We start from the raw sequence: 25,110 nt of genomic DNA, 5'->3' as shown, positions 1-25,110 counted from the left end.
CGCCGTGAGCGCTGCTCACCCTGTGCAACTGCATCATCAACAACAACAACGCTTGCTGAGGCCTGATCGACACCGAAGACGCGACGCCGGATTGCTCGACGCCGCTGATCATCGTGTGCTTCATTTTCCAAAGGTACTGTGTTGTTAGGGGTCCGTGTGACTCCGGGCTCGACGTAGCGCTCCTCGCGGTCGACGCCGAACCTTTGGATTAACTTTGCCTCTACGTCGTGTAGCCCCCGTGTGGGTTACCCTGTTGCTAAGAACTGTATTGCCAAGAAGAAGATTTACTTGATACTAAAGACTTTTCTGCTAAAGAAGAAACTACCTTTGAACTATCCTATTTCCCTTCCCAGAGTATTTATTAAGATTGTGTACATTTTTGTCATTATTTGGTATTGTGCTAAGCCTTATATAAAAATACTTATTTTTATAATACTACGGTGTCGTGTCCATTTGTAGTGTATTCACTTTGTTACTGTATATGGTCATAAATGCTTAACACACAGCCTCTGAGATAAGTCTGTTCTGCTCTGCCAAGCTACCAAGGGGGTGAGCAGGGGTTATCGAAGGGTGTGATCCCCTTGCCCTGACTAGAAAAGGTGTGTCCCTATTTGTCAGAAGTGTATACCTCTGCCAACTAGAGACAGCCGGTTCTAACATTGGATGCAGCGGTGAGGATTTGGACCTTGCATTTATGACCCATGTGCAGTGATTAGCGTGCGCTACATACTGAAAGCAGACCATAGCGCAGTCACAATCTAATTGGGAAGGATCCTATTTTTGGTTCTCCGCTTTTCTGAAACTTGATTTTTTGAACACTGCCAGTTTTGACCATGAGTGACACCGGAGTCACTACCCCTGTTGTTGTCGTGGAGGAATTCGACAGAGCGAAGATAAACGACTACGGCTTGAAGGAGCTGAAATCCTTTTGCAAGCAGTTGAAAGTGCCTACCAAGGGCTGCAAAAACTAAACAGAATATAACAAAGCTTTGGAGGCCTGGTTGGAGTCCAGAGATCCCACTGATCCGGTGGTGGTACCGCCAGTGGAAGGGGATGAGGAGGCGCCAGCGAATGGGCCCGAGTCCTCTCCTGGAAGCAGTGTTTCCTCCAAAGGTCTTTCCCCTGAAGAACGAGAAGAAAGGGCGAAGGAGCGGGCATACAACATGAAAATGGCAAGGCTAAAGATAAATGGGCAGTTGGAGTTAGAAAATGCAAGAGGTAGAAGAGAAGCTGATTTGGAGATCAAAAAGTTAGAGTTTGAAAGAGAGAAGTTAGCTTTGGAGCGTGAAACCAAGTTGAGGGAGTTGGACATCCACGCTAAGAAGTTAGAATTGAATCCCTCTGGTGGCAGCATTCCATCTGGGCCTGTAGAAAGTAAGTTTTACTTCCCCAAAGATGTGATAAAAGATTATCATAGGAACGAAGATATTGTTCAGTGGTTTAAAGCATATGAGCTAGCATTGTTGGCCCACCAGGTCCCTGAGAAGAATTGGGGAGCGGGGTTGTGGGGTCGCTTTGCGAATGAGGGGAGAGATACCCTGTTAGACATGCCTGTTGCGGATAGGATGTCGTATGCTCATATGAAGGATGCTTTAATGTTGCTGTATGGCCTAACCCCCGAGAAGTACAGACAAGCTTTTAGAGAATGTAAGAAGTTGCCTGGTACGATGTGGGTTGAATATGTGTCTTATTTTTGCAGAGCCATGGGTGGTTGGGTAAAGGGCAGCAAAGTGGAAAGTTATGAAGCTCTTTATGATTTGTTTGCTTGGGAGCATTTGTCTAATAACTGTTTTCCAGAGCTGCGCCAGCACCTTATTGATAGCAAGATATCTAACCCTAGAAAACTTGCTGAGGAGGCGGACCGCTGGGTCAGTACCAGGGTCCACAAGGGTCCAGTGGGAGACTCAGCCAAAGGTGGGCAGGGTCCCCAGCAGAAGAGTGGGGGGGACAAGGGTAAACACAAGGAGTCTCAGAAAGGGCCCCAAAGTAATCCCCACGGGAACCAAGGGAAAGGTTCCCAGCCTCCCCCTGAGAAGAAGCCAGGGGCCCCGACGGGTAAACCTGTTCATAGGGGCCCCCTAACCTGCTACACTTGTGGGCAGGTGGGACACCGGTATTACGATCCCCAGTGTCCCATGAAGAAATCGAATGCACCGCCGAGTGCACCCCCCCGTCAGCTGGCGAGTGTAGCCCTGGGAGGGGAGGAGATGGTTGTCCAAGGTGGGAGGGGTCCCGCAGAAATGTCCCTGGTCTCGCTAGGAGACATGCAAATGGTCCCTCCACCCCCTCTGCCTAGTAACACTAGCAAATATAGGCAGTGGGTGACCATTAATGGCCATAGAGTGGAAGCTCTCAGAGACACCGGAGCGAGTGTGACAGCTGTCAAGTGTCACTTGGTGTCCAGAGAGCAGGTGGTTCCCCACGCATTCTACCCCGTGATAGCTGCCGACAACTCCCAGAAAGAGTGTGAGGTAGCTCAGGTTTCCTTTGAATGGGGGGGAGTTTCAGGTACTCTTCAGGTTGCTGTGAGGCCCGCCATGCCTGTCGATTGTCTCCTGGGCAATGATTTAGAAGACTCCCCTTGGGCTAAGGTGGAGAGAGAGGCGCACTTGAAAATGTTGGGCGTGCCAGAGTGGGTGTGTGCAACCACTCGATCGATGACAGCGAGTAAGGGTGTTGATGGGGTCCCGGAGCCTGAAAGTACGGCCCAGGACCCAGCTGTGAAGAGAAGAGGCAGGAGGCGCGGGAAACCAGCCCCCGTAGTTCCCGTGGTCCAGGAGGAGGTAGACCCTGAGGGGGATGCCCTGGAGCCCACAGGGGAACAAATTGCCGAACTGGGAGACTTGCCCGAGCTGACCCATTGGCAGCAGGATGGTGGTCCCTCCAGCGAGGAATTCTGTGCAGAACAGAAAGTGTGCCCTTCTCTTGTGGGCATGAGGCAGCAGGCCTCAGCCCAATCCTCAGGTGATCAGTCAGGGTCACATTTTGTGTACTGGGAGAACGACCTCCTGTATAGCGAGCCTAAGGCTGCTGAGCCTGGGTCAGCCCGTGTGCTGGTGGTACCCCAGCGCTTCAGAGCCTTCCTACTGGGTTTGGCTCATGACGTTCCGTTAGCTGGACATCTGGGGCAGGACAAGACCTATGACAGGCTTGTCACCCATTTTTATTGGCCTCAGATGCGAAGGGATGTAGACATCCATTGCAAGACTTGTCGCACTTGCCAGGCAAGTGGGAAAAGCGGAAGGAAGCAGAAGGCTCCCCTCCAACCTTTTCCAGTGGTCAGTACCCCCTTTGACCGGGTGGGTATTGACATTGTTGGGCCCCTGGACCCCAAGACAGCCCTGGGCAACAGGTTCATCCTGGTGTTGGTGGACCATGCCACACGGTACCCGGAAGCCATCCCTCTCCGAACAGTGACGGCCCCCGTGGTGGGACGGGCACTGATGGGTGTTTTCTCCCGGATGGGGTTCCCCAGAGAGGTGGTGTCAGACCGAGGAACTAACTTCATTTCGAACTATATGAAGTCTCTGTGGAAGGAGTGTGGGGTAACCTACAAGTTCACCACTCCTTACCACCCTCAGGGAAATGGGCTGGTTGAGAGATTCAACCGGACCCTGAAAGGTATGATCATGGGTCTTGAAGAACCAATGAGGCGGAAGTGGGACGTCCTCTTGCCATGCCTGTTGTTTGCTTACCGTGAGGTGCCGCAGAAGTCTCTAGGGTTCAGCCCCTTTGAGCTTTTGTACGGTCACCCGGTAAGAGGGCCTTTGAGTCTGGTCAAGGAAGGCTGGGAGCAATCTCCCAGGAAACCTCCCCAGGATGTATACAGCTACATGCTGGCCTTTCGGAACCAGACTCAGCGCGTCAGAGAACTTGCTCAGGCAAATCTGGAGGCCAGCCAGGAGGAGATGAAGCGTTGGTACAACCGGAATGCCACTCTGGTAGAGCTTCAGCCTGGTCAGGAAGTGTGGGTCATGACCCCTGTGGAACCTTGTGCGCTCAAGGACAGGTGGACTGGACCGTTTAAGGTTGTGGAGAAGAAGAGCGATGTCACCTACTTGGTGGACTTGAAATCTCCCAGGAACCCCTTGCGGGTCCTGCATGTCAACCGGTTGAAGCCCCACTTAGAGAGGTCCGAAGTGGGCATGCTCCTAGCTACAGATGCTGGAATGGAGGAGGAGAGTGAGCCTCTTCCTGACCTCCTGTGTGCTAAAGAGCAAGACGGGTCAGTGGATGGTGTGGTCCTCTCTGACACACTGACCCTTGAGCAGAAACAGGATTGTCGCCACCTGTTGGGACAATTCCCAGATCTGTTTTCCTTGGTTCCGGGTGTCACTCATTGGTGTGTCCATGACATTGACACCGGAGACAGCCCTCCTGTGAAGCACAAGGCTTACAGGGTGACTGACAAGGTTCGAGCATACATTAAGGAGGAGGTCTCCAAAATGTTTGCGTTAGGGGTGATTGAGTCCTCTAGCAGTCCTTGGGCCAGCCCAGTGGTCTTGGTCCCGAAGGCTGCAGCGCCTGGTGCTTCACCAGAACTCCGGTTCTGCGTGGACTACCGAGGACTCAATTCGGTCACGAAGACTGACGCACACCCCATCCCCAGAGCTGATGAGCTCATCGATCGGTTGGGGGCTGCCCGGTACCTTAGTACATTTGATTTGACGTCTGGGTACTGGCAGATCGCCTTAACCGATGGGGCAAAGGAGAGGTCAGCATTCTCCACACCAGATGGGCTATACCAGTTCCGGGTGATGCCCTTTGGGATGAAGAATGCCCCTGCCACCTTCCAGAGGTTGGTCAACCAGGTCTTGGCTGGGCTGGAGGATTTCAGTGCCGCCTACCTGGACGACAACGCAGTGTTCAGCGCCAGCTGGGAGGAACACTTGCGCCACCTCCAGGAAGTGTTGTTGGCCCTGCGCGGAGCAGGCCTCAAAATCAAAGCCAGTAAGTGCCAGATTGGGCAGGGTTCTGTGGTGTACTTGGGGCACCAAGTAGGGAGCGGCAAGGTTGCCCCCCTGCAACCCCAGATTGATACCATCCTGGCATGGGCGCCGCCCAAAACCCAAACGCAGGTGAGAGCCTTCTTAGGACTCACGGGTTACTACAGGAGGTTTGTCAAGGATTACGGTAACATTGTGCACCCCTTGACTTCGCTGACTTCCAGGAAGCAGCCACGAAACGTGACCTGGACTGATGCCTGTCAAACGGCCTTTGACACCCTGAAAACTGCAATGTGCACAGCACCTATACTCCAGGCACCCGACTTTTCGAAAGAATTCATTGTCCAGACGGACGCCTCAGAGCATGGCTTGGGGGCTGTTCTAGCTCAGGTGAATGAAGAGGGCCGAGACTTGCCTGTAGCCTTCATCAGTAGGAGGTTACTTCCCAGGGAAACGAGGTGGAGTGCGATAGAGAGAGAAGCATTTGCTGTGGTCTGGGCGCTGAAGAAGCTAAGACCCTACCTGTTTGGGACTCACTTCCGGGTTCAGACAGACCACAGGCCCCTCAGATGGTTGATGCAGATGAGGGGTGAGAATCCGAAACTGTTGAGGTGGTCCATTTCCCTACAGGGGATGGACTTTACGGTGGAACACCGCCCTGGTACAGATCACGCCAATGCTGATGGTCTGTCCAGATTTTTCCGCCTTAGTGATGAGGACTCCCTAGGTCAAGGGTAGCTCTCCCCACATTTCAGCTGGAGGGAACACGTGTTAGACCTGACATCATTGGCTTGAGTCTCTCCTCCATTTTTTCTGGTTGCCTCCACTGTTTTCCGATGTTTTGCTGGTATATGCTTTGGGAGCGGTGTCACTGCTGATCAGTGCCACAGCGCAAGTGCTCCCTATGTTAAATTGATGTATCTATTGTATCCATGTTTGGCTTATTTGGTTTACTGTCAGTCCCTAGTCTAGCGCACCAGGCGTGCCGGGGCTTGTAAATACAAATGCCGCTCGTGGGCTTGCAGCACGTGTTGTGCCACCCACAGGAGCGGCCTCGTCAAAGAATGTCTACGGGTCGGTCATTGCGAGACCCACGTGCAGCCTAGTGCTGTCGTGCAGGCTGTCGCAAGTATACCTACTTGCCAGCCCCTCAAACCTTCCCTTGACTTCATGTTAGTCACCCCTATGGTAGGCCCACGGGCAGGGTGCATTGTAAGTATAAGGTAGGACACGCCTGACCAAGTTGGCAGGTCCTGATAGTGAACAACAGCCATCTTCGTTCTTCACTATTGCGAGGTAGCCTGCTCTCCATTAGTTAGAATGGGCCGCCGGGATTATTAATGCTATGATCCTAGCTGGCTCGGGAGCATGGTGCAATGTCAAGTTTGGTATCCCTGAACTCGGGGTTTAATTACGCATCCGTTGGTGTGGATGGTTTTTGGACTCTGGGTGTGAAAGTAGCACTTTTAGAAAGTGTCTATTTTCTTGTCTAACCATATCTGGTTTCCGCTGGTCTTGCGTGTGTGTGACAGGAGCTGGGTGGCTCCACAGGTCTGGATGAGTCAGTGTGGGATGAGTGGGACATTTGCGTTGAGAGTAGGGGGAGAGTAGTTGTTGATAGCCTGCCCTGCCTGATACAATGCTGGCTCCACCTCCTGCCAAGCGGCTGATGGCTCTGTGCCTGCCATGGCCGATCCTAGCCCCACCTCCTGCCAGGAGGCCGATAGCTCTGCTCCTGCCAGTGTCAATGCTGGCTCCACCTCCTGCTGGGCGTCTGAGGACCCAGCCCTGCTCAGTGAATACGCCAGGTGCTTCTGCCTGGCTCCACCCACAACAGACCCAGGATGTTGGGAAAGCCCCCGGCATGGACAAAGGGATCAAAGCCGCAAAGGGGTATAAGAGAAGGACCCCTGAACTAAGAAATCAGATCACTTCTGACAAGGAACCCTGTAACCAAGGACAAGAGGCCTACTGATCTGAGGACTTGCCTACCCCTGCTGCCAGTGTGCTGTTTGCTGGGGGGAATCCTGCAGTGCTTCTTTATTTTTGCCAAGGAACCAGGAGAGAGGAACTGTGTGTGTACTCTCACGCTTGCTAAGAAAATCTCCACGGGCTGGAAGAGTGCCAGTCTCCTGCTGAAGTCACAGGGCTAAAAGACTTCATCTGCTTAAAAGTGCTATTTGCTGGAATCGTGAATCCAGCACCTCTGAAAGAGCCAGCAATCTCGACGCCGACGGACGTCGCCGAATCCAGCTCGACATAGTGGGTAACGGGCCCAGTGTCCCGCTTCCTCGACGACCGGCCGCCGGGCCCGACCGACTCCAGCAGCAACGCCAGTGAGTGGGAGTACGGCTCCAGCTCCAAGGGACCTCGTGTCTGCACCGCTGCTGATCGCATCGCCCTCGTGCCCTCTCGACGCCGTGAGCACTGCTCACCAACTGCATCATCAACAACGATGCCTGCTGAGGCCTGATCGACACCGAAGACGCGACGCCGGATTGCTCGACGCCGCTGATCATCGTGTGCTTCATTTTCCAAAGGTACTGTGTTGTTAGGGGTCCATGTGACTCCGGGCTCGACGTAGCGCTCCTCGCGGTCGACGCCGAACCTTTGGATTAACTTTGCCTCGACGTCGTGTAGCCCCCGTGTGGGTTACCCTGTTGCTAAGAACTGTATTGCCAAGAAGAAGATTTACTTGATACTAAAGACTTTTGTGCTAAAGAAGAAACTGCCTTTGAACTATCCTTTTTCCCTTCCCAGAGTATTTATTAAGATTGTGTACATTTTTGTCGTTATTTGGTCTTGTGCTAAGCCTTATATAAAAATACTTATTTTTATAATACTACGGTGTCGTGTCCATTTGTAGTGTATTCACTTTGTTACTGTATATGGTCATAAATGCTTAACACACAGCCTCTGAGATAAGCCTGTTCTGCTCTGCCAAGCTACCAAGGGGGTGAGCAGGAGTTATCGAAGGGTGTGATCCCCTTGCCCTGACTAGAAAAGGTGTGTCCCTATTTGTCAGAAGTGTATACCTCTGCCAACTAGAGACAGCCATTTCTAACACACATCCATTGGCCCAACGAGTCCATGTTTTTACTGTCCTTCTCCAGAGGGATTGATGAGGATGTTGCTGCTGGATGCGTTTTCTTGGCTCCCACCACTATGGCCAAATCTGGAAGAGGATCGAATCGAAGAAACAGGAGGTCCTGATCTGGGGCCTTTTACCCACTGTAGCCGGAGTTAGAAAAGGCTGCATCGCTGGCTCTAGTAGTCCCCGACCCAAAGGGTGTAGGGGCCTCGCAGATGATCTGTGGTGCAGGGTTTCAAATATGACTGACGAAGAGACAGTGGGTGCCGACATATCAATGTTCCATTTGCTGGCACCATAGCATAGAACCTCATCAATTGGAGACACTCTGACTGGAGGTGTCGCAGACAATTTTGGTGAATAGTCTCTCACAGATGCCCTAGAGGACGTGGACCATGATGGAGACCTCCTTCTCCTTCTTTTTGGAGTGGAAGAATGGCGAGATCCAGGTCATCCACGTGGTCTCCTGGATTGTGAACCTCAAGCCAATGGAGTCCTAGCTCTCCTTGGGGATCTGCATGGAGCTTTCCTCATGGATGCGGTAGGAGGAGGCCCAGCAGAGACTCAGGAGGGAGTGTATGATCAGAAAAAATCCGAGCCCAGACTTCTGTGTGGAACCTTCCAGTGTCGGACACTCTCTAGCCACCTTGGAGAAAGGTTGACAGGGGGAGTCTTCTGTTCCGGAACTGGAGATCCCTCCGGTGTGTTCTGCACAATTTTAATGCCAGGAAAGGAGGACACGTCACTCGACATCAACCGTATGGACTTTGAAGTCGACCTCAGCCTTTCCAGCACTTTCCCCGATGGCGCAGTAGGATTTTCTTCCCTCAACATCGAATGATAGCCTCTTGCCGATGATACCGATTGTGCCACCTTCGACATTGACCGCTTCTGCGGTGAGGTACTTGGGGACTCACGTCTGTGCAAAGACGCCCTCGACGTCGGTCCTCTCTAGGTCGACTGTCTGCGGGACTGTGGTGTAGTCCTTGACTTTGACTACCTGCAAACCTGCGGCGGAGTCTTTGACGTGAATCCTCTCAACAACGACCATCGTAATGTCGGGGGAGATCTAGACGGCGACCGGTGTGTCAACGGATGTTATCTCGACGTCGACCCAAACTTTGACGTCAACTTAGGTCTCTGGGGACCAACATACTTCGAGCCCAAAGTATTATGCCTCAACCTAGACTTATGTTTTGGAGACGGAGGCTCTTGCCGCTACGACTGCGATCTGTCCCTCGACGTCGTTGCACGCCTTGCTTGCTTTTCTGACGTCGATCTTGACACTGATGGTGAACAATCAGGGATCTGCTTCCTTTTTGATGCTGGAGAAGCAGATCAACACCGTTTCCTGTGTCTTTCCTGAGAGAAGGGCTCTTTGAAAGCAGTATTGCTCTCGAAGCCACTTTTTGAAGGTCCTTTTTCTCTCTCCAGTAAGGCATGTAGCTTTATCTCCTCCCTGTCACAAAGAGTTTTATTCTGAAGAATTGCTGGCAATAATAACATTTCTCTGGATTGTGTGAAGATGGAAAGCACACAATACAGACAGAATGTGGGTCTGATTTGGCCATTTTCTTCCCACAGGAGGGACATTTGTTAATTAAAGCTGGTATTTCTGACAGATAATAGTTCTCAAAATCGTTTGTAAATAACTGAAAAAGTTGCAAGCAGCCACAAAATGTTGTTTAGAGATATAGGGCCAGATGTAGGTAATTTCCATTTACCGAATGGAAAATACCGACTCACACCGAATCGGTATTCCCCAGTCGGAAAATGGTATGTAGGTAAAAAATCGTTAAAAGTTACCGACTCGGTATGACTCGGTAAGCCAAATCGTAATTTACCGAATCGGAATTATCCGAGTCGGTAAGATCCGAATCGGTGAAACCCAAGCTAACCCATGGCCCACATTGCCCATAGGAATCAATGGGAATCACCGAATCGGAAAAATCCGACTCGGATTACACCGACTCGGATTTTACCGATTCGGTAAATACCGATTTGGGAGTTTGAAATCTGCCATGTGAGCCTGTCAACCAATCAGGGAGAGCCTACACCCACCTCAGCCAAGGCCCTGTGAATCCAACCAATGAGAGAGAGGCACCACACCCCAGTACCTGGGAGTGGCCACACCCATGCAGGTGGAAACCAACTGTACAAACAAATCTGCAGAGGAGAGAGGAGCACAGCATTCACAGGCCAGCAGACTGAGAGAATGGAGGCACAGGAAGGTCAGAAGGATGCTGTTGAGAGGAAAAGGAAGCAGAAGTTCAGCCAAGAGGAACTACAGGTGACTGTGGATGAGATTGTCACCAACTACAGCCAAATATTTGGGAGGCAGTCTCTGCATGTTGCAGAGACTGTGAAGCGTAACATATGGCTAGCTATCCAGGGCAAAGTGAATGCCATAGGAGTCACCCACCGGGACATTGAGGACATCAAGAAACAGTGGTATGACCTGCGTATAGTCACCAAGAAGAAGATAGCAGGACAGAAGAAGGATGCCGGTCTGACAGGAGGTGGCAGGGCCAAAGCCCCAAAACTCACACCAATAGAGGAGCAAGTTGCATCCACCATGGAGTCTGAATGCATCCACGGGATTGGAGACCTGGATAGCACAGCGAAATCAGCCAAAAAACAAGGTAAGAGGCATGTACCCACATGCACCGCCACCCATCCCAACCCTGCACACCACTGTGTACACACATGACACAGCAGGAGAGGCCAGAAATACTTGCAGCAATGCATCCTGGTAGACGTAGTCATGTACACACAGAAGCAAAGTACAGCACACATGACTCATCAAGGCATGCCACATACATCCCCAAACAAGCAATGTGGACTGTGCAAAGGTGTGCAGTACATTTAATTAAGAAAAACACACAGACAAACTACAACATTGACACTATGTCAATTTCATTCCACAGGAGAGTCGTCACGCAGTTCTGCACCGCCGAAGGAGGAGAGGGTACCACCATCTAAAAGAGGGGAGAAAGAAAAAAGGAAACATCGTCACAGCGCAGGAGAAGGTGGAGACGACACTACCCAGGACCCCTCATCACCAGACCCACCCACTACACCAATCCCAATGTCCCCTCTGTTGTTCGGGTCCCCAGACCTCACAAATATGCCCAGGCCGGTAGGGGAGAGTAGCCAGGCAGAGCCCCCACAGAGGATCATGCAGACCTCTGATGCAGAGGATGAGGAAGTTGTCCCCCAGAAGAGTGCGCCAGTGCCTGACAGGCCAAGAACAAATATGTCTGCTGGCTCTGCGCGCACTACTGTCCTTGGCAGGAGGGCACGTGATGGTGGGACGGGCCAGGATGGTGAGAGCGTGTTCTGTGGGCTGGAGGGCACAATGGTGAAAGTCCAACGGCAGCACGCCAAATCGCTGCAAGCCATGCAGCGCCAGGTGCGCGGGTTTGAGCGCAACAATGTCCAACATGGACAAGGGCATTACCCAAATGGCTAGTAGCATGGACCTGATTGCACAGGGGATCTCAGACATTTCAACCTACATGGGGGTCCTCTCGGACAAGCTTGATAGGGAACATCTTCAGCGTGCAAGGGAACAGCAGTACATGCGCGACCAGACCAAGGCCATGAACAGGTTTGCTGCCAACACAGTTCTCCTCTGCAGATGCTCCATTGCTATGCAGGAGGCAATAGAGCACTGCTGCACTAAGTTAACCCGGGGCATGGGCAGAGTTACCTCTGCAATGGAGCAGATGTTGACCTCAAACGTAGGTCATGCTGGTGACACCGGTGTGGAGGAGACTGAGGGGTCAACCAGCAGGAGTGGCTCCAGTACACCTGTCCAGGAGGTACGCAGGAGCAGCAGGCACAGCCATGGTGAGTCAGGCACCATCAGGGAACCTGAAGGACAGGCACCTAAGTCCCGCAATGTGGTGCGAGGGCGCAAGAACTGAACTATGCAGGGAACTGACTCTGATGCACACAGTGAGAGCAACTGAGTATGTGCAGCCAGTGACATTCACGTACAGTCTTGTGACCATCAAGGAGTAGTGAAGAATAAACTACTCATGTCTGGAAGTATACCTGTGTGTGTGTCATACTTTACCTAGAAATAGCGTTGTGTAATTTTACTCTGTCTCAATCTGCCATCTACTGCGGCTGGCCCTGTTGCCTGGGGATCAGCATGTTCTTGGTCCTCATCTATGTTATCACGATGTGTCAACTCCACCTCTGTGCCTTCCTTGGTTGCAAAATTGTGCAATATGGCACAGGTCACTATTATTTTGCAACACAGGAGGGGGGGTGTACTGTCGCGCACCTCGACTTTTGTGGAGGCAACGGAACCTGCTCTTCAGGAGTCCAAAGGTTCTCTCCACAACATTGCGGGTGGACCTGTGAGCAACATTGTATCACCTTTCTGCTCTGTTGGTTGGGTTCAGGTACGGTGTCAGCACAAAGGAACGCAGGGCATATGCACTATCACCTGGGAGAGAACAAGAGGTACATGGGTTTCATACACATTCCACATGGAGCAGAAATACATTTCAGGGTGTGTGCTACATATTTACCTAGCAGATAACCATCTCCAAAATCACCATTCTGAAGCCGTCTATATATTCCACTGTTATATGTAGGAGTCATGTGTGGTCCCTGGAAATTTAGCTACTATGTCGGTGATGATGTTCCCTGCATTGCATATCACCTGCACGTTGATGGAGTGCGTGGACTTACGGTTTCTGTATATGTGTTCCGTGGCTGCAGGTGGGCATAGGGGAATGTGGGTGCCATCAATGCAGCCTATCACGTGTGGGAAGTGAGCCAGTCCATAGAAGTCTGTTTTAGTATTGGCAAGTTCCGCAGGTGTGTCAGGGAACTGTATGTAGTCTCCCATTCTCTGAGTCATGACATCCAGGAACTTCCGGAAGAATCGGGACAGACAGCTCTGGGATACTCCTCCTACTGCAGCTATCACACTCTGGTAGCTACCAGAGGCAAGCAGGTGTATGCTGCACAGCACCTGGACATGGGGAGGTATTGCGTGGGCCCTGGGTGTTGGATGATCCAGGTATGGGTGGAGGTCCCTTATTAAGTCCATGATGGTATTGGGGTGCAGCCTGTACCTCTGGAGTATCTCAGGCTCAGTCAATTGGAACAGAGTGATCCTTTGCCTGTACACCTGCTCCTCCCTTTGCCATACCCTCAGTCCTGCAGCCTGTAGCCTTCGCCTCCTCGCTATTACACAGAGTGCAGCCATCTTGACTGGAGGGTTGCATTTTGGGAGCCTTTTTATAGCTTCCACATGGTTACCACCACCTTTCAGTCCATGGTAAAATCCGACTCAGAAATACCGAATTTGGATGAATTCGGTATTTTTTCCCTTTCCTACATCTCGATGGCCATGTTTTCCGATTCCTTATTTTCCGATTCGGTGTATACCGAGTCGGTATTCATCCGATCAGAGAATTCCGACTCGTTAGATATCGAATCGGTTATTTCCGAGTCGGATTTTTACCGCTTGAAATTTACCGATTCAGTTTTTTTTGGGCACCTACATCTCATTCTCGCAATACCGCTCGGTAATGGCCGATTTTACCGATTTTGGGCCGTTACCGACCGGTATTAGCCGACCTACATCTGGCCCATAGTCTGACTAGAATAATCATACATTGACAAGCTCAATGCTCCAGGATTCTCACGGAAGGAGCTGGAAAAAAACCTGACCTAACTCACCTGTCGTGCATGATGGGAGCAAGCGGCTCCTGGAGGTCTTAAAGGCAAGGAGTCCAGGTTCTTTGAATTCTTAAAGGCAAGGTGCCAGTTTTTTAGTACTGTGATGTTTTTTCATCTGTGCAGCCTATGGGCTATTTGCCTGCTATTAATTGCCTTTTTCTCCAAAAAAAGAGCTGTGTTGGAACACTATTGGAGTGTATGTGTTCTGTTAAGGTATTTATAAGTAACAATATTTTCTCTTAATGAAAGGATGATATGACGTGTTCTGCAGTCTAGAGGTGTCCTCTGACTTTCCTAAATTTGGTGTATTTCGTGCGCCATCTAGTATGGTCTTACTGGGAAGTTACATGTCCAATTAGGAGTTAGCGAATTTAACCATGTTTTAGGGGTCAGAGCACATACACTGTGGACTGCACAGCAGTGCCATGCCATGCCAGCAGAGTTTAAAAAGAACGGTAACATCAGTCCACAAATAAATGGAAACTACCATGTAAAAAGAGACACTTCCTCACAGTGAGCAATACTTAAAAAGCAATTGTGCTTATTTTTAAGGCCCTCACACTTCAGAAGTCCTTTTGAAATGTATTTGCAGCAAACTATTCAGTAAATGAAAGAAATGTAAAAAAAACTGGCAAATTAGAGCTATTTTATGCAGCTGGGCTTAAATTACGTAACAAAGGAAAGTTAAACTTCTGTAAAGAAAATGCTAACTATGCCTCATATAAAAAATTATTTTGCAATTTCAATTTGTTGATATTGCTCACAATATGACACATTAACACACAAGGACACAAAGAAATGCAGTACTGTAGAGAGTAGATAGGTTTATTAAGAAACACAATATCCACATGCAGCACATTCTGATAAAAATAATGATTATGACTTGCATGGAAATACAGGAACCATTACATTAACACGTCCTTTTGTCTTTTTGCCTATATTATGCACCATTGCACTCTGCAAAACAAGTTTATGTGTTCACGCCTCATACAATAAAATGTTTGCATATTTTATTCTGTTCATATCATCTGCGTTTTAAACGTGCCTTTAGTTTGGTGTTCATCCTACCAGGGCACAATAGGGTCTCTGCAAAAACCTCTTTCCAATAAAAAAACAACCCCTTCATATATTACTGTACATTTCATACTGATTGTGTCTTTCTCTCTCTCTAAGGCACTTTATGAGCAGGGCATCAGACATGAAAATGTTGCATCATGTTAGATCCTCTTCTGAACTGTGACAGACATCTGAAATAACACCAACTTTGAGGTGTTTTAAAAACAGTGCTTATAATAAAACACAAATAACCACATCATATAAATTAAATGTTTTCATGTTGAAGAAAGAATCGTTATTTTTGAAAAACGTTTTATTGATTTCAGGATTCTTTACAATCAGCCTAATTCAAACAAAACCCCTATATGATCAGATTTTACAGTATTGGGATTTTGGTATGTTTTGTGCCACTATTTAGCAAAATTACATATACTCTTATTCAAGCAAGATAGGTATTTTTAAATGAAGTATTCGCCCGACACTCTGTCTTGCCCGTTCAGTTAGTTTAATCTGTAAGGAAGAATCCCTCGTCCACATATTCGGCCAAATTTTCCTGGGCTGCCTCTGACCAGATGTATGACTATTTCTGCCAGTAGCCTCTGTCGCTGGTGAAACATGAGGCGATCTTTTGCACTTCATGAGCCCAAATTCTATTCATGTCCCTCCATGCTCCTGCCAGGCACAATTCCAACATGATTTTTTGGTGAGAATGCCAACATTTTAAGAAGCATAATTTTACTATGGTACTAGAATATTGGTATCAGTATATTGTGTGATATAAATATTGTGTCCTAAATATTGTCTACAATTAGACTTAATAATAGGACATCCACACCTAATGAGACAACATTTCGGAAAATAGTATTTAGGACACAGTATTTATGACAGGCGATACTCCTGTCAATGATTTTTGACCAATGGAACAGGAACCCCGCGACCACTTGTAGATCAAAGCATAATGATTTACAAACAAGTTGGTGATCTTGAGACAAGAGTATAGAATCTTATCTAATGGGACAGGACCATAGATTCTTAATTAATGGGATAGGACCATCAAGTGGTATGTACTGTGTCCACCAGATTGCACCCCCTGAGGCAGATGTTGTCAATGTTATTATTTTGAACAGCAGAGTGTGTGTAGTATATACTATGTGCAGTATGTTGCCCTGCACCAGGTGATTCCAGCTTCAATTTCCATCTCTCTTGGGTAAGATAGTGCCTTGTTTATTCATGGGCCGCGATTGGGCCCTGGTCATCCACCCATTTATATGAAAGGTTTTCTTGTGTCTGGCGAGCAATAGTGATCAATGCTTCATGTGTAAAAGGTAATTTAGAAGTCTATGGAGTAGATTTACAAATATTTTGTGCTGAGTTGGCTTGAAAAAAGTGATGTTAATTGTCGCAAAATGTTTATTTGGGATTTACTTTCCAGTGCAAAACTTTATTAGTGCTAGAAAGTGCTGGAAAGTAGCCCTAAAGTAATGTAAATTAGAGCTGGGGCTGCTTTGCATTGTTTTTCATCAAGGCAGGGTACCATGAGTGGGATGGATCCTTCCCATTCAACCATCCATGGTTTTAAGGCAAAGCCCAGTCGACTAACCTAGGTGTGCCAAAAAATAATGCCTCTGTGAGGCTGGCGCTAAAAAGGAGAATTGGGGCACAACCAGTCTTGGGTTGCTTGTTTTATGGTTTAAAGAGAACCTGGCTTGGCAGTTTGGGATGGAATGTTCTTATTGGCGAAAGGTCGAGACTGATTTGCAGACAAAAAGAACGATGGGTTGGAATATTACCCCAAGTTATTTCCAATGATTAGATTTATTGCAAGAATTATCCCAAGGAAACATCCTTTACCCCGCAGTCACCACAACAACTTGCCATTACAACGCAGTCATTACCCAAAATGTGATTACCACACGTTACTTTACCATGCAAGTCGTTGCAAGGGCTTGCTTTAAGGGGGGCATAGGTGTGCTGGTGTTAGATTTTTAAGTCCAACACCTTCCCTACTGTTGTGTAAACTAGAGTTGGATTACTAAGTTGTACTATTCCAAAGTCCAGCACCCCCTAAAGCAAATCATTGTAATGACTTGTGTGGTAAAGTAATACGTTTGTAATGTCGCAGTCGGGCAGTGACTGCTTTGTAAAGGCATGCGGGATTCCGTCACACAACCATTATCTCATCACCTTTTGTGTATTTGATGTAACGCCTGTTTTATGCGCCTGCATTATGTAAAGGGAGTGCATGTAGCCCACGATTTCTCCAAGTCAGCACATCACTTTACAGAGCACAGCTCAGAAACAGAAAGAGGCCAACTCTGCTTGCTGTTTCTGAGTTGTACTCTCTGAAAATCATGCCTTAATGTGGAGAAATATCGGGCAAAAAATGTACTTTACGCACTGCTAACACACAGAAATAAGCACTAGGTGCTACAAAGTCCATCATGATACCGCCCATGGCATTATTATCATAATGGTTTGTGCACCTTTTGTTTCTTGCGAGCTGTCTAAAGTTCAATCATATAACTAGGAATCTCTCTGAGTTCATGCATGCATTAAGAAACAAAGGTGGACAATCCTTAAATCATGAGTGCCCCCTGAAATCAGACAGTGGGATGTTAAGATAAGGCTGAGTGACTTTATAATAGATGTTCTCCGATTGACACAAATCTTTGCAGATGTAGTAAATTCAGCACATCTGTGTGGCTGCTGGAATGCGGCTGCTCCGAATAAAGCTCTACAACAAAGCAGAAGCATTACATATTCTGACAAGTCATTCTGTAAGTGACATTTTACAAATCCATTTATACTGCTGCTTGCATTCGTCGTCATTCCAGGCGCCATTTCCTCTTAAATGACCACAGTCCTCCGCTCCCCTCCAGTTATCGGGTTGGTCTTTTTCCCAAAATCTATAAAAAATAAAACCATAAAACCAGTCAAAGCAGAACAATGTTGTAGTTATAGTGTCACCACAATAAGACCTACAAATGATCTTTTGTATATTCATAACGAGTTAATTTCACTAAAATCAGCTGCATATAAATTCGTTGCTAAAAATATTTCTAAAAACAAAGGGCCTCATTTATGAGGCTGTGCGTCACTTTTACGCCACTGGTGCGTCACTTTTGCACCGGTGGCATAAAAAATGCGCCTTGTTGCACCATGTTTACAAAGTGACGCATCACGGTAGATGCGTTACTTTGTTATCCCCGGCGATTCATTATGCCTACGCCAGGTATAATGTATGCAGGTGGGGCGTTCTGACGCAAGACAGGGTCATAGAAGTGACGCAGTGAAATCTATAAGATTTCACTGCGCCACTTCTAGGACACAAATGCGCCAAGACTGACGCAGGCCCTTTCGAATGGGGCTTACCCCATGTGAAAGGACACATGGCTGGAGTTGAGTCACTTTTGTGACACACACCCAGCAATGCGTCACTTTTGCGCCATATAGATACGCCAGAAATACTGAAGTATCTGTAACTCCTTGCACCATGATGCGTCATACTGTAAATATGACGCATCATTGGTGTTGCAAGGAGGGCGCAGTGAAAAGTGACGCATCACTGTTTTCATGCAGCAATGCATCACTTTTAATAAATGAGGCCCTCATTTATGAGGCTGTGCGTCACTTTTACGCCACTGTTGTATCACTTTTTGTGCTGCACCAGTGGTGTAAAAAATGCACCTTGTTGCGCCATATTTACAAAGTGACGCATCTAGGTAGATGCGGCACTTTGTAAACCCCTGCGCCACATTATACCTGCGCCAGGGAAGTAACGCAGTGAAATCTATGATTTCAATGCGCCATTTCTTGGCCACTAATGCGTCAAAATCTTACGCCTGCTTCATGGCAGGCGTAAGACTGGCGCAGGCACTAACAACATGGGACTTGCCCATGTGAAAGTACACATTGCTGGAGTTGCATCACTTTTGTGACACACTCCAGCAATGCGCCACTTTTGAGCCTACAGATATGTCAGAAATACTGACATATCTGTAACTCCTTGCGACATGATGCGTCATAATATAAATATGACGCATCAATCATGACGCAAGGAGTGTGCACTGAGAAGTGACGCATCACTGCTTTCACGCAGCGATGCGTCATTTCTCATAAATGAGGCCCGAAGGGCCTCATTTATGAGGCCTTGCGACAGTTTTGTTCTTCCGATGCGTCACTTTTTTGTGGCGTATCGGTGGCGTAAAACATGCCTCCTGTTGCGCACTATTTACAAAGTGACGCATCTAAGCAGATGCGTTACTTTGTAAACCCCTGCGCCACATTATACCTGCGCCAGGTATAATGTATGCAAGGGGGTGTATTGACGCAAGGAAGGGTCGTAGAAGTGATGAAGTGAAATCTATGAGATTTCACTGCGTCACTTTTAGGACGCCGTTGCGTCAAAATCTTGCGCCTGCCTCACAGTAGGCGTAAGACTGACTCAAGCCCTTTCACATGGGGCTTGCCCCATGTGAAATGACGCATTGCTGGAGTTGCGTCACCTTTGTGACACACTCCAGCAATGTGTCACTTTTGCGCTTACAGATACGTCAGAAATGCTGACGTATCTGTAACTCCTTGCGACATGATGCGTCATACATTAAATATGACGCATCAGGTATGTCGCAAGGAGGGCGCACTGAGAAGTGACGCATCGCTGCTTTCACGCAGCGATGCGTCATTTCTCATAAATGAGGCCCAAAATCTTTAAAAACATTTAGGGAAAATGGAAAACATCGATGCAGTGCAGCGACGCACAGAGATAAATGTAGCATAGGGTCCATGGAAAGATTCTATGTTAGAAATTTCAAAACACGGCAACTGTGGAAAGTAGTGTTTATTTGTTCTGATACCTCCAAGTCCACTTCTCAAAAATGCCAGAGTGCAGCCTGAAGATTCTAAGGTGCACTGCAAGGCATTCCAGTTGGGACATGGGCATGGACGCCGGGTGGAAAAGGGAAGGGAAAAGAGGAGGAAAGTATCAAGAGGGTAACTGGAAAAAGAACGTTATTTTGGTGACCTTTATATTTGCATAATATTTTAAGAAATAACATACATTACAACACTTTCCGTCATTCAAAACAAACGTTATAGGTTAAGCATTACTAACTCTTATGCTGAAATGTAACATCCATACACGAACAACAGGATGACGATAGAAACCTAGGAATTAACTTCCCGGAATTGGGAAAATTGGCCTATACTGTTTATGTGGGGAAAACAAGGACCTGACCTGCTTAGGTGGTGACATTGGGCCTCATTTTTGAAAAGTGACGCATCGCTGCGTGAAAGCAGCGATGCGTCACCTCTCAGTGCGCCCTTCTTGCGACATGATTGATGCGTCATATTTACTGTATGACGCATCATGTCGCAAGGAGTTACAGATACGTCAGTATTTCTGACGTATCAGTATGGCGCAAAAGTGACGCATTGCTGGAGTGTGTCACAAAAGTGACGCAACTCCAGCAATGCGTCCTTTCACATGGGGCAAGCCCCATGTGAAAGGGCAGGTGTCAGTCTTACGCCTGCTGTGAGGCAGGCGTAAGATTTTGACGCATTTGCGTCCTAGAAGTGGCACAGTGAAATCTGATAGATTTCACTGCGTCACTTCTACTACCCTTTCTTGTGTGGGAACACCCCCCCTGCATACATTATACCTGGCGCAGGTATAATGTAGCGCATGGGTTTACAAAGTGACGCATCTACCTAGATGCATCACTTTGTAAATATGGCGCAACAAGGCACATTTTTTACACTGCTGGTGCGTCACAAAAAGTGACACATTAGTGGGGCAAAAGTGACGCAAGGACTCATAAATGAGCCCCATAGTGTTTAGGTCAACCTGGTTCAATCTTATTCCTTCTGGAATTGGGTGTATTTTCTATCTCTTCTTTATCTTTTCTCAATACTGTTTCATTCTGACTCCAGCCTCCAACATTGGGGCAACTTGCAATTCTATCCATGCCTGGCATCATCTAACACTACAACATTTTTCTGTACTTTCGGTATAAACCTAGACATAGAAAATAGTCTGTGTGCATTTCTACGTGATACAGAAAGTTGTACCACAACTTTAACTCCAACATTCCAAGTCCTCTTAAGAGGTCTGTGTTTTGAATTGTATCATTGTGTATAATTTCTCAAGGGTTGTCGTGCCCTTGCACCAATGTTCTCTGTCTGTACACATACAGGTTGTCCTCCTCCCAACCAGTTGGGTTTGTGTTTAGTGCCTGGTACTCTTGCTTTAAGTGACACAAAAGGAGAAACCCTTGTAATCACATTAGGGGTAGTGTGGTAGGACCATAGAATGTCCCATGAGGAGTTCTCTAGTGGTACTCCTGTTATGGTGGCCAGTTGTAAATTCTCTTTCATCATCTTGTTAACTCTTTCCACCATGCCGTTAACTCTTGGGCAATACAGAGCTGTGGTAAGGTGGGTTATAGATAGGCTCTGCAGGTAATCCTTCATCTCTTGTGAGGTAAATTAAACCCCATTGTCAGAAATAAGGATACTTGTTACCCCTTTGATACAAAATATATCAGTAGGAAAATCCTTCATGATTTTGGTTGTAATGGTGTAGTGTAGTTCCTAGGAATCTCCAGTAACTGCGTGTTTTGGAAGACCTAAACTGAGGACTTGATGTCCAATCTGCTTCCAGACACCCCCACAGGATATGTCAGCTGTTAGACCAGCTATCTCTACAGTGCCACTATCATTCCCCTGTATCTTACAATGGTGTACTTAGTTTCAGTCAACCACTGAACATGACAACCCTGATTCCTCAGGGATCGTGAAAAACAGTACCGTACTTTTCGCTCAGTCACTCGTGCCTGCTTATTCTCAGAAAATACTCAGGATAGGGGTTAAGACATTTCAATAAGTATTTATTAGTCCAGAAGCAGTCTTGTTTAAAACATATTTGCTGTGACAATCAGGACACAGAAGCATACGAAAGAAATCGCAAATACTAGAATGGTAAACATTTCTACCATAGTGCTAAGATGATGAAAATATGCAGTTCAGATAAGACAATAGCATTTGCATACTCCTATAATGCGCACCCTACATAATTTGCCTAAATGTACCTCACCTACTTATGTAGGTGTAGCATGTATATGTGTATAGATATATATGAATGTAGCCAAGAATCCCCTAGGGAAGAACCATCCTCCTCACCTGATGGTAGCAAATGAAGGACCCCATCTGTTTCGAGGATGACACCCCACAAAAAATGTCAGAGCACTGTGTTTCAAAGATTCAGCTTGCAGGACCCCGTGTCAGCCTGGAAGGAATTTTCCTCTTATTTGCAGGGGGAAATAAGGGTCTTATATATTAGAGTGGTCACTCCAGGGTTTCTTCAAGAATAGAAATGTTTTGAAAACAATAATACATGTTTTGAAAACAACTATGAGTATTTTTCCAAACAATTTGAGTCATGCACAGCGGGCAGCTGGCAAGGATGAAAAAAGTGGTGACCCTTATACAGAATAATTATGCCGTTCCTGAGGACATGATTATGTACGTCAGGTACAGAGATTATGATAGAATACTAAGAGCCTGGTGTAGAAGAGACAGGAGCAAGCTACTAGATAAAGGGTCAACTGTTTAGATCCGTTGTTGTCGTATGGATGGGACAATGTACGTAAAAAGAGGTATACATGACAGGACTAGCCTAAAGGACTTGACAATTGTTGGCACCACTCGTGTTATGATGCAGTGCGAATGATAGTCTATCAAAAAAGATCATATACCTTCCATACAAGGTGGAGTATTTAGTGATCATATGTCTAATGCTAATTTCTCCCAAGGTTTAGTCGTAATTTCAACCGGACACATGGGTGAATTTCCCGTAATTTTGGATTTGGTAACAAACACAGCACAATTCTTTGCCTCATTCTCTAAGAGAGTATTTATCCTAGGGAACCAAAACTGGGCCCTGGCCTTACTCTTAGTTAGGCTCCTCATGTGCTAAGTCTGCTATTCCGTCCCACATCTTCCTAGGTGGCACAAGCTTATCACCCCTTTTTATCAGATTTCCTTCAATGTTCAATCCTTCTCTGACTACCCAAAAGTTTTGCAACTCCTCTTGTAAACCATCTTTTTTTATTGGGCCATTGATAAATTATTTATTCCTTTACTTATTTAGTACCTCATCTTCCTGGGATCCCATTTCCCATTACTCTCTAATTATGCCTACAAAGGACTCTTCCAAAGCAGCACTTACACTGTCATCATCCTGTGTAGAGTTTTTTTATTGTGATTTTCCAAATACAATCGGCCGCCAGATCTTTTCCTCCTGAGATATATTCCATCTGTTAATTGTACCACTCCAAACCTAACATCCACTTAGATATTCTATGCATAGTGTTTTCAATACCTTTGGTGGTATAAATGTGTGTTGAAGGTTTGTGGTCAGTAAGTGAAAGGAAGGCCCCACAAGTAATATTTAAAGTGCAGAATGGTACAAAAGCATGCAAGGGCCTCTCTCTCAATTGTGGAATAATTCAATTGCACTCCTCTGATAGCCTGTGACACAAAGGCCATTATTTGTTTCTTTTTGTAAACTACTTGCTTCAAAATGGCTCCCAACCCCTTTGTGCTGGCAACAGAATCGAAATTACCCAGAGTAGGTGCTGAACTAATTGCAACTTTTATATTCTCAAAAGTGTCTTGTAACTAACTATTACAGATATAATGTGCACCTTCTTCATTAACTCACGTAATGGGGCTACTTTGCAAAGTTTTTTATGTATTGGATATGCATTAGGAAAAGGAGTTGGCCTAGCTGCTAAGGCGGTCGACCTTGATTCTGGGGAACCAGGTTCGAGTCTCAACAATGACTCTGAATATCCTGTGATTCTGGGCAAATCCCTTAATCTCCCCATGCCTAACAAACAATAAATGTGTCCTCATATAAAGCAACTGGTGCTTGTGTAAAGCGCTCCGATACCCAATACCTTTGGGTCAAGTTTGTGCTATATAAAAAACTCTGTATATAAAAAAACTACATATTCTACTAGAAATAGGAAACATCTTAGTCATCCTTATTATAGGGTGAAGGTGCCTCCTTCACAGCTTCTACTAAATCAAGTCTTGGGTCTAATGCTCTTTTTAGAAATGGTGTCTCTCTGGTAATCAACAGAACTCACCCCTATTTGACATTGTCTAAATTTAGACTAAGTCCTGCTTTTTTAATATTTCCAAAGACCAACCTTAAAACGTTGTCATGTTCTTCTTCAGTATCTCCATACATTAGTACATCATCTTGGAACTCAAGAACATTCTTTATTCCACTCAAAATCTGCTGCATAATGCATTGAAAAACTGCTGCAGTGGAAGCAAGGCCAAAAGGCATTCTGCAGCATCAATAGACCCCGAATGGTGTGATAAGATTTGGACTTAGTGTGCAATTCCAGTTGATAATATGGCTGCGAAAGATCTATTACACTAAAAATCTACCCTTCTCCTTCAGGCTCAATATTTCATTAATTCACTGTAGATGTAACCGGTCCATCTAGATATTTGAATTCAGATTATTGAGATCAACACAAAGTACGACACCTTTGGTAATTGACTTATTAGTAACTACAATAGGTGCAGGCCAATCTGAGCTTTTAATTATTTCAATTATCCATTGTCCCTCCAACTTCTGAAGTTCTTTCTTTAATGGTTCTTCGGTAAGATGAGGGATGTGTCTTACTTAATGTACAACCGGGCAGGCCTTGTTTTTTATTTTTATTTTGTGTTGAAAACACCTTATTCTTCCCAAATTCTCCTGAAACAGTTTCAAGAATTCATCACATATTTCTAACTCTGTGTTTGACCTTTCACACAATAAATTCTGGATTGTTGGTATCTCATTTTATTCCCAAATCTCTTTGATGATTCCAACCTAATAAATTGGATCCTCGTGTAGTAACATAAACCTTTTTTACTGTAGAACATTCTTCTAAATGAATTATCATTGAAGTTATTCCTACTAAAGGAAGAGGATCTTTGTTGTAACCACTGGGGTTGAAATCAGAATTTATTAAGTTAAACCCCTTTTTATCAAATTTCTCTTCAAACCAGTTTTTTTTTCAATAAATGTGTATAGTGAACAAGAATCTGAATATATACAGTGACTTAATCACCATCTAATGATACTTTACTCATAGGATATGCATTTTGTGTCAAAGGTTCTCTCGATTCAATTTGAAAAATGAATTTTCTCTGATATCTTCATCACTTCCTACAGCATGTACTTAGCGTAATGGCCTCTTTTATTAAATTTTTTACCTATTCATTATCTGGCTGGACAGTTGAGGC

General features: G+C 46.4%; 1 protein-coding gene across 1 annotated transcript in view; it reads right to left on the bottom strand.

The window, feature by feature from the left end:
* Nucleotides 1–15,097: 15,097 nt before the first annotated feature.
* Nucleotides 15,098–25,110, bottom strand: part of LOC147726040 (CD209 antigen-like protein C) — a 435,480-nt gene continuing 425,467 nt past the window's right edge. The window contains exon 7 of the mRNA XM_086960157.1: nt 15,098–17,705. Within this exon, the coding sequence (XP_086816283.1) occupies nt 17,570–17,705 (136 nt within the window). The 3' untranslated portion in view covers nt 15,098–17,569. The remainder of the gene's footprint in view (nt 17,706–25,110) is intronic.

The sequence above is a fragment of the Lissotriton vulgaris genome, chromosome 3_1 (assembly GCF_964263255.1).
Source record: "Lissotriton vulgaris chromosome 3_1, aLisVul1.2, whole genome shotgun sequence".
Classification (NCBI taxonomy): Eukaryota; Metazoa; Chordata; class Amphibia; order Caudata; family Salamandridae; genus Lissotriton; species Lissotriton vulgaris.
The sequence above is the reverse complement of the archived record's forward strand: the minus strand, read 5'-3'. Positions and strand labels throughout refer to the sequence as shown.